The sequence below is a fragment of the Oryza sativa genome, chromosome 12, assembly GCF_034140825.1.
Source record: "Oryza sativa Japonica Group chromosome 12, ASM3414082v1".
Classification (NCBI taxonomy): domain Eukaryota; kingdom Viridiplantae; phylum Streptophyta; class Magnoliopsida; order Poales; family Poaceae; genus Oryza; species Oryza sativa.
Window position 1 is genome coordinate 5,093,068 of NC_089046.1, and position 10,532 is coordinate 5,103,599.

A 10,532-nucleotide genomic window follows, 5' to 3' on the forward strand; every position below is an offset into this window, starting at 1 on the left:
ACATCCCAAGTCGCCTAACCCCACTGCACCCCCGAATCCCTCGCCCAAAGGGGGAAAAAAAACACAAACCCAAAACCAAAAAAGCGAACGGAACATTTCGCCGCCGGCCGCCACGACGCCGGCGACCGCCACCGCCACCATGTCGGCGCTGGCTCCCGCCCCGAAGCTGCAGCCGGACGAGCGGTCCAACCTCCTCTCGCTGCTCGCCGCCGCCTCCCGCCCGCTCGCCGACATCGCCGCCGACTTCCTCGCGCGGTTCCCCCTCGAGCGCCGCCTCCGCGTCGGCGCCGCGCTCGGGTTCCTCCTCGAGGTAAAGGGGCCACGCCCCATCCCCATCCCCATCCCCCCCTGCCCCTCTCCCCACGCCCTTCTCGGCCCTCCCTCCTGCTGCCCTCCCACCGCTTTGCTTGCTTTCGTCAGATTGCGTCCAGGATCTTCGCGGGCGGAAACGGATCGGGGAGCGGTTTGGTTCCATCGGCTTAGGGTTCGTGGTGGGAAGTTAGATTTAGTGGTTATGGGCGTGTTACGATGTCTGGGAGGTTGCTCCAGTTGGTCCCGACGTGAAATTACGGTGGTGGCTTCGTTCGGGGTTTCACTTGCTGGGGGTTAGGCCTTGGATTGGGCTAGAGAATGTTAGGTTAGGCACAGATTTGTGGGGTTTTGGAGGAACTTAGCTCACTATATTTGGGTACTATTGGTAATAACCTTTGGGGTTACGAATTGCTTGATCTCGGATGGGTTGCTCAACTTCTAGATTTAGTGGCATTGTTTTGCTTTAGCAGAGCGGAGATGCAGAATTTTTAAATTTCTTTATGGCCTTGTGTTGTTAGTTTGATCAGGTTTGGATGGATTCATGTTTGCAGATGATGAAAATTTTGACTCCATTGCCTTGCTGATTTTGTGTCTATGAGGATCTGGGTTGCAATACACAACGTAGGGATGGACTCATGCTACACTCCGTATGAGTGCGTATGGTCCATTGTCTTAGTTGGTCAATTTTGTGATGTCACCGAATCGCCAAATATTTGGGTTTCATTTGTTCTTGAGTAGGTTAGCACTTAATTAGGGTTCCATTTCAAGTGAACAATCAGTGTGATTAAAGAAACATTATTAACATTTTTAATCCATAAACCTGCTTCATTCTTGGTATAATTCGATCGATTTAATAAACATGCTCTTTGTGATCTATCAAACTTGTCAGCTGTTTCAGAAGTGAATACTAACAAGCAGTGGTGTGAGCATTGCTTACTTGATTGGTTTTAATTACTATTTATCAAGTGTCTGGTGTTGAGTAAAAACAAATAGAGGAGACCATGGATCTGTTCCTTATTCTCAACTTCCACTATTTCATGCAATAGTCTGATCCTGATAGTACCTTTACTTCTCGTTCCAAAAGCAATGCTGAACCACACATATCATGGAAGAACTCTTCCTCCCAACATAACAGGAGCTAGATAAATTCAGCGTTTTCGATTTATCCCTGCTGGCAACATGCATTTGAGCTGACTCTATTCTCGATTATCAATGAAACTGCACTGTTTAAACACATGTCAGAAAGAGATCTATTTATCTGCACGGATTCTAACAGAGATGACAAGTCATATTTTTTGTGTGAAAACAAAACAATGCAGATTATCAAAGAAAGATGTAGTTCCTTTTGTGCCATCGCCCATCGGATGATCCCTTATTTGTGGTTATGGTTTACCACACCAAAGTTGTTCTTTTCTTTACTACTGTAGATTTAAACCATTACTCTTGCGAAAGTAGAATGTGAGGGTAATGGTTTTGAATGTGCTCGCATTGTAGGAAAAAGAACAATTTAGAGTGAACAATTAGGGGACAGAGGAAACCTTCCATGCCATATAAGGAACTTTCTCTGGAGAAATCATTTAATGAGTTTGTTAATGCATTCCTATGTTCTGATGAAGATGGACACTAAGCTTTTAACCATTAGACAAGAACTGCAACCCCTTCTCCTTTATAGTGTGTTATCCAGTTTCTCGACCAAAGACACATTGTTGTTTTTATTTGACCTTTGTAATGGGCAATAAAAGTGTATTTGTCTTTATTTCACCATGCATTTGCAATTCTTTTCTTGATTATGCTGTTTGTCTGTTTATTCTTGACCATGCTAAGAGATATTTGGAGGATGCATGTTTTTGTAAAGATTCTTTTAGTTCTGAAATTTATTTCACAGGAAAAATGAAGTTCAGACTTTGATATATTTTGTTTCGTTTTGACTAGGACAAGAAGATGCTTCATCCTACTGGTCGGTTGATTGCATTTGCTATTCTTCACCAGAGTTATTCCTCGGAGCCGGCAAACCCATATGTTCCACTTTTATTAAATGTAAGCAATAAACTTTTTTCTTCATTTTTTTGTATTTTGGATCATCATGAAATGGAAGGGTTCCCAATTCCCCCTTCACTCTATGTAATTCAGAATGGGTGAAATTACAAGGTCATTTGATATGTTTCAAGATTGCTTTAATTTTCAAGAAGTAAATACATGAGCATAGGCTGCGAGGAAGCTATATAAACTGGTAAAACACCACGCATGCTGGTAACTTTGAGTTGTGTTGAAATACTAGTAGACACATAGGTCAATTCAGACAAGCTTGTTCGTCTATCATTTGCTTTCCTTTGTGATGCTGGGTGCTTGCCTAACCTTCAGCCAGGTTGCCCATCCCTGTCCCTTAAGTTATACTGCATAATAGACTACTAGTATACATACATTACAAGAATATTATTGTTTTTGTTTTAGTTTTTGATCAGTAATGAAATTTAATTGTTAATGTTGTGAGGCTTTTACTGAGGTGATTCTGCAACTGCGAATTGTTGTAGTAATTTAGAATCGGAACTTGTAGCTTTGAAGACTGTCAGGCCCCATTTGGCCAGGATATATCATAGATCTTTATATTCCTGCGCCATGTGCAAGCTGGGCTCCTAATGAATTATTTATGCTGCCCCTGGTTTCTCTTTTGCTGGATTTTTTGGTTGTCATTTTAGACTCTAGAGATTGATGTCATAACAGTATCATTTTGTCCAAATCTTTTCTTCATTCGTGGTTCTACACATCTTGTTGACAGAAAAGGGTTATGAAAGACCTATAACTTTCTTTAACGTCTGGGTTCTTTTTCTGATCTCCTATTGATCGCTACATAAATTGACATCGCATCTGGCTTGCTAGTTCTAGCTCTACAAAAACAGTTGTACTTTGGAAACTGTCAATTAGGGTCTTACATTGCTCTGCTTTACCTGCATAGGATCTGACATTTGATTTTGATCCCATAACACTAAGTTCAATTGTGCATGCCAATGTTTGTATCATTGTATGTTTGGTAGTACTCCCTCCGTCCCAAAATATAACAGCTTTTAGCACTCAGGTTTGTCCCAAATTATAACAACTTCTTCACCAACATTCCCTTCCCAACCAATCACAACCCTCCACCACTCACTTTTCCCACCTACCTCCACTTCTCAACCAATCACAACCTCTTCCTATTTAATTCCACCCACTTTCTTAATAACCATGTCCAACTCTAACACTTTCTTATATTCTGGGACCGAGGGAGTAGTATTCCAAAATGTAACCCTAATAATTTTGTAGCATATTTGCCTTGGTGTCAAGATCATGGATTTGCTAGTCTATATAGTTTTGTATAGATTTCTTTCTGACCAGTGGGATATGCCTCCACGGCTGCTTATCGGACTAACACCATGTTGAATAAATGTCTATTGCAACTTGCAGCTGGGTTGGATAGTTTATGTAGCATCTACACCAGCTTGGTTCAATAATTTCTGTGGAAGTTGGATCTTTGCCTTTTATCAACTTGGATACTATTTCTTTGTTCGTAACATATGATGGCAATACATGAAGAACACAGAACTGAACACTTAAATATCTGTTTTTTTTTTCTGTACACTAGGGCATTTGAAGAATTATTTAATATATATGTTTTGCAGAATTATTTACTATGTTAGAGTCTTATGTTTCTATTGTTATTGTTTATCATGCTTGAAGTTATAGTTTTATTATATCAACAGGCAGCCTGTGATGAAACATCAGAAAAATCGGAACGGGCATTTGTCCAACTTTTGTTGACTTCAGCAAGTGGAAACAATAACATTGAGGTGTGGCCTATCTACAAACATTAGTAAATCATATTGGTTGTAGGACATTATGGCGATTTTATTGCTCCTTTCATGTGCTGACATATGTATGCTTATTTTGGCATTGGTTTGTATGTCTCAGGTGCTGAAGCAGTCAGCTGTAGATTACATAAATGGGTCTGATTCTGCATCTCAGGTAGAGTGTTAAATTCTGATTCCATAATATAAAATTGTTTCAAGATCAGTTTGATTTATTAAAAGGTTCATTTATTTGTTTAGGCCTTACTTCCACGAGAACAGCTTGAGAAGCTATTCAGCAGTAATAGTGTACAGTCTCAGCCTCAGACCAGTAGTTTTAGTGCAGGAACTGTTAGATGTGCTATACCGGATCCAGATGTACCTCAAAGCTGTGTAAATTCGTCAGAGTATGTAGGCTCAGCTAACTCCTCCTGAAATTGTTATGTGGTGCTAGAATTCGTCATATTTTTCTTCTTGGTCTTCTCTTACAAAATTGGTTTTTTTTATTAGGCCTAGCATATCATTACCTGGAACCAAACCAAAATCTGCTTCTGATGATAGAGATTTTGCTCTTGCTGGTTTACTCCAAGAAAAATCATGGGGAAGATTGGGTCCGCAATGGATACGACCCACACCCCCAAGACTTCACATACTTGATGGAGAGGTAACAGAGTGTCTTAGCCAGCCAAGAGTTGCATCTGTGTACCCGTTCTGTTTCTAAGTGCAACTGTGCTTGTATCGAACATACAGCTACAATGGTTGAACCCTGACAACAATCACGAGCTATTATGGGATTATAGCATGTGTGCTGACACAAGTCGAGGTGCTGCTATTCGAGATTTGATTGCAAGAGCCTTAAAAGGTCCACTTGCACCTTCCCAACAAGAGGTTCTCTGCTACATTCTTGTATTTATGCTAGCTATCTTGCATCTATGGATCACTAATAAACATGAATGTATAAGCACTATTAATTGGTGTTTTGTCTTTTTTATAATATATATTTGTTTAGCATAGGTGCTGGTGCTTTTATGGTAACAAGTATTTTCATTACCCCCTTCCCCATGGACATGCATACATTTTGGTACTATATATTTTCATATGGTACAAGCCTAATTAATGCACAGCTTCTCACAGCAAGTCGTAATAGAACTGGCAAAGGACTCGAAGTTGGTGTATCATTGCGGGATGACTCCACAAAAGCTCCCTGTATGCACCCATGCCAAATGTTGTGTTTTTGGTTGCTAAAAATGTTGTTTACTTATTTTACCATATTTCATCATATCTTATATCTGAGAATTTATGCATGGTTTTAGGACCTTGTTGAACACAATCCACTCATTGCTGTTGAAATTCTTTCGAAATTGATGAACTCTCCTGACATTGATGGGTATGTCTGTTTCTTTTCTTTGCTAGTCAATATGATCACCAACACTTTTTTTTAATATATTTTAATTGTGACCCTTTTCTTTTTCAGTTACTTAGATGTTCTTGTGCATATGGAGATGAGCCTGCATTCTATGGAAGTTGTAAACAGGCTTACTACTGCTGTAGAACTCCCGACAGAGTTTGTCCATGAGTACATCTCGAATTGCATCCAATCATGTCAGAACGTTAAGGTCTGTTTGTTATTTTGCTCGTTCAAATTAAATTTGTTGGAGAATTTGTTAGCAGGGTACTGTAGTTTTGTGGCTTACTTCAAGCTGATGGTTAAACAAAGATTGTTTAATGCTTTATGTCAGTCTGTTTGATCCAGTTGGTGATTTAACCTGGGCTACGTTTTCCATGGAAATATGTAGCCTCTGCTTGTTTGTTTCTTTGATAAGTTCAGATTTAGCATTTCCTCGTAGAAATACTTGTTTTACTGACTTTTTTGGTGAACTGAAGCACTTGTGTAGTGATGGTGCCTGTAAGTAAATGTACGTGCAATTGGCAGATCTTATTGCATGCTTTAGATTGTTGCAAAATAATTTATGTGCTTTATATAATGGCATGCTCCAATCAACTGCCATCTCCTCTATTTGTTCGGTTAAGTCCTTTGATCCAGTAGCTTGCTTGCTAAGTTGGGAAGAGCATTGTTTGCCTACTGGTTTCTCTATTCTCTGATAAAAATCCTTATGTTACAATTTTATTACTGTATCTTGTTTTTTTTTTTTTGCTCATTGGGTGATGGGTAATTTGCATTTTGTGGCTGCCTCACTTGTTAAATGCGTTACTTTCTTGAAGTTCCTTCAGTATGATTATTTTATTATGTGCAGGATAAATACATGCAGAACAGGTTGGTGAGACTAGTTTGTGTTTTCCTTCAGTCTCTCATCCGAAACAAGATCATAAACGGTGAGTGCACTGTTGTGTGCGGACTATGGAACAGATACATTTTTTGTCTCATATATACAGTTTAGTCATTGATCTGTTATCATTTGATTATTATGTTGATTATAAACATTTACATATCTGCTTTCTTGATCCAAAATACTGATACTTTAAAGTTCATAATACAAACCTTTTGATTTCTTTACCTTCACTAATTACTATCCTTAATGTACAATAACGTCTCCAAAAACACTAAGATAAGATTAAGAGTGTACCAGAAAGAGAAGACAAATTTTACATGAATATGATATGGGGGTTAACTTTTGCATTTTCTTAATGTGTGCATGTGTCTAAAACATCATTTTTTGAAAAAAAACAAGGAATTACTTTGCTTTGAAAACTCTTGTGTGTTACACTGTTACTAGCCATAGACGTGCCCCTTTTTCTTGAATGATCCTTTAATTTGCTCAAGTTGGTTCTCAGTATTCATCTTGATTGTGGATATGCTGTTTGGTCTGTGAACCGTAAATGATTAGGATTTTTTTTTTGGATTTGTGACAGTGGTCACAAAGAATCATTCAAGTATGTTAAATTGTTTGTGGATTGATAGTAACCAAGTTGCCAACTGTTCATATTGATCGTCATAAAGTAAATTCAGTTTTTGTTTGATTAAACTCTTTTCTATATTTAGTGAAAGAAGCAACATGTGTTAATATGGTATAATTGATTGCTGAAATTTGTAATTCATAGAGTTTTTAAGCCATCTAAAGCCATTTAACTCGTTTATTCCAGCCTCATTTATCTTTCTTTGGTTGCATGCTATATTTATTGAAATCTTTTACTTATTTATAAGTTTTGTGCATGATTCTTTGCAGTTCAAGACCTCTTCATCGAGGTACAAGCTTTCTGCATTGAGTTCTCACGGATAAGGGAAGCAGCTGGCTTATTCCGGCTGCTCAAATCTTTGGAGTGAAGAAATGAATTGTATGTTGTTATTTCCCTTTTCTGTATAGTACCTTTCTGTCACCTTTTTCTAATTCTGTACATCTCCATTCACGTGGTCTCTATAAAAGCCTTAAGAACATCAGATAGTACTAAGGTACTTTAGTCCCTTCTTCCCAAACACCACCTAAATTCAGTATATGAGTCGTCATGAGATTATCTTGGAAACTTCATTTGTTGCAGGCAATACCGCAATATCAAATGATAGAATTGACAATTGACATAAGCTTTTTCACTTCCAATTGTCAGATATGTTGGTCGTATCGTCATCAAATGTTTGGAGATTTCTGGTTTTGGGTTAGTTCTCTGGACTCTGGGTGCTCAAGGCCTGGTGATGTGTACCATTTTCTATCAGAATCTGCAGCACACCCTCCTTACAGCAGTGCACACGCTTGAAAGAGTTATTAAGAAGACTATACCAAGAACAGATTCAGTACTCAATTTATACTCGGTGCAAAGTTAGATCTGCTTGTAAGTCCACTGTACGGTGACAAATAATAGATGCATGTTTTTGATATAATCTTCAATATCTGTAGCGTAATTGGGCAAAGAAAAACATTCTGTCACTAATTATTCTTGTAGTATATGTTTACTCGGTGCAGCATAGTCGGACATTCTGTGTTAACACCAAGCCTGCCAGTGGTCTGCAGTTTTATACAGCAAGGTTGCGGCGTCTTGGTTTCTGTCAGCTTAAATTCCTGTGCACGGAAGACAGCTTGTTGAATACATCGTTTCCATGTCTATACACAAGATTTTACATTGTTTTTTTTTTGTGATAATAACTTGGTAGGTCCCTAGAAAGGAAAGGGGAAAAGTAGATGTTACTCCCTTCGTTTCAGTTTACGAGACGTCTTACTTTGATTAAAGTCAAACTACTCTAAGAATAACTAACTCAAGTAGAACCAACATAATTTTATTAAATTTATAATTGAATAAATTTTTATAATATATTAGTCTTGGGTTAAAAATATTACTACTTTTTTTCTATAAAATTAGTCAAGCTTAGAGAAGTTTGACTTTGACAAAGTCAAAACGTCTTATAACTTGAAACGGAGGGAGTACCAATTTATCACTCTACGTTTCATATTGGGAACATGTGAAAATCTCTTTTTTTTTTCTGAAACATGTGAAAATCTCTTTCTGCCCCCTTAGTTTTTTTTGAAACATTTTTTTGGAAGGTTGGGAACCCTTCCTCCCTAATATGTAAAATAAAGCAATGTGTTATTATATTATTAATTAAGTATTATTAGATAAAATACTTAAAAAATAAATTAATATAATTTTTTAAGCAACGATCTTATGAATTTTTTTTAAAAATATATCATTTAGCAGATTGGAAAATATGTGTTCGGAGAGAAGTGGATAAAGTACAGAAATGTGAGTTGGGGAGAAGAAGTGGAGAAAGTACAGTATATAATGTATCCTTAGACTGCATTCTTTTGTGAGTTTGAAGAAAGATTATTCGTGCACGTAAAACGAGAAAACTCATTACCAATTAATTAATAATAATTATTATAAACTTGAAAAATAAATTTATTTGATTTTTAAGCATATTCTATATAGAATGTTTAGAAAAAAAATACTATTTAGCAGTTTAAAGTACATGCTTAAAAAAATGAGGAAGTTTAGAGTTTGTATGTGAGATTAGCCGCTAACTGGATCTAGTTCTTGTTGCTTTTAATGGAAGCAACTTTATTTGCAGCTACTAAAGTGAACTGATATTTCTTGTGCTATTATAGAAGTTAAAAACAACGTACCCAATCAGGAATCATCCAAAGACAGTTTTCTTGTGTTGACCACCCAAAATAACCTTGTGAGTGAAAATGAGGTGCTCCTTGCATATTCTCATCTCTGAACGCCATGGCATCGGAAAACTGGAAATTTGTTTTACACCTGCTATTTGGAAGTGTTATTTGGTGAAATTCTAAAAACAGAATATAGAGCTTTGGATGCTAACAGAAACAAACTATGACAACTTCCCATTTGAAATTTGTTTCAAAATATAACAACTTTATCGTCTAAATTCTCTTCTCAATCAATTACCATCTTCGACCATTCAAATGCATCATCTAATTTCTCTTCTCAACCAATCACATCTCTTCTCAACCAATCACAGCTCTTTCACCCCGCACCGTCAAATAACCTTGAGCAGATGAGGAGCTCACTGCATTTTCCATTCAATCACAGTACACTTATCTGTTGTTTACCTCTTATCTGAATGGCATGGAATCGAAATGAAATCCAAAGAGCAAACGGAAGAAATGGTCGAATGTGACAAGCCCAATGATCAATCTCTACCAAAAAAACCAAGGAAAAAAAAAACCCCAGACAAACAAACAGCATCTGCATCCAACACTTGTTCATAAAGAAGCCACCAAATGATATACTCAAAATAAATCCCATAGTGGCGTAAATTCCATTCGCATCAATAGCCAATCAACCAGGAGCACCTGTGATTAATTACACGTAATTACCCCAGCCAAATCACCCAGATTAATTAATGAACTACCCATCTCTACCCAATCACAAGGCGGCAGCGGCGGCGGCGGCGGCGGCGGGGAGGTGGTCGTAACCGCGGCAGTGCGGGCTGTGGGCGAAGTCGGAGAGGGGGAAGGAGGTGGAGACGGGGCCGATGTAGAAGCTGAGAGTGTCGCCGGAGCGGTCGACCTCGCCGACGGGGAGCCAGACGAAGAGCACCTTGACGTAGACGCCCTGGAGCGACGTGAGCCGGCCGGAGGCGGCGGCGCCGGCGATGCGGGCGCCGTACCGGACCAGCCACGTCCTCGCCAGCATGAACTCGCAGTCCCGCGGGAAGTACACCTCGAAGCTCCCGTCCTCCCGGAGCTCGTACCCCTCCACCCCCACCGGCAGGATCCCCCGCGGGAAGTCGTACCTCTCCAGCATCTCGTACGCCGTCGGCGTCGACGTCCCGTTGCCGCTCGCCGCCGCCGGTGTCGCCGCTACGACGAGGACGACGACGGCGGCGGCGGCGAGGAGGAGGAGGAGGAGGGGGTGGGTGGCGGCCATGGAGGTGGGAGGAAGAGCTCGTGGGTTGATTTTGATTGGGTTTTCTCCTCCTCCTAGCTGGCT

At 39.3% G+C, this 10,532-nt stretch overlaps 2 protein-coding genes across 2 annotated transcripts; one reads left to right on the top strand and one right to left on the bottom strand.

Annotated features, from left to right (window-relative positions):
• LOC4351727 (uncharacterized) lies at positions 1-8,187 on the top strand. The gene is made up of 13 exons (XM_015762586.3): positions 1-310; positions 2,245-2,349; positions 4,047-4,133; positions 4,255-4,308; positions 4,392-4,537; positions 4,641-4,794; positions 4,881-5,018; positions 5,265-5,336; positions 5,444-5,517; positions 5,605-5,746; positions 6,386-6,464; positions 7,316-7,424; positions 7,692-8,187. The coding sequence occupies exons 1-12, from the start codon at positions 140-142 to the stop codon at positions 7,411-7,413; spliced, it is 1,320 nt and encodes a 439-aa protein (XP_015618072.1). The 5' UTR covers positions 1-139; the 3' UTR covers positions 7,414-7,424; positions 7,692-8,187.
• A 1,599-nt stretch (positions 8,188-9,786) lies between these two features.
• On the bottom strand, positions 9,787-10,532 carry LOC4351728 (uncharacterized). The gene has a single exon (XM_015763367.3). The coding sequence runs from the start codon at positions 10,467-10,469 to the stop codon at positions 9,966-9,968; it is 504 nt and encodes a 167-aa protein (XP_015618853.1). The 5' UTR covers positions 10,470-10,532; the 3' UTR covers positions 9,787-9,965.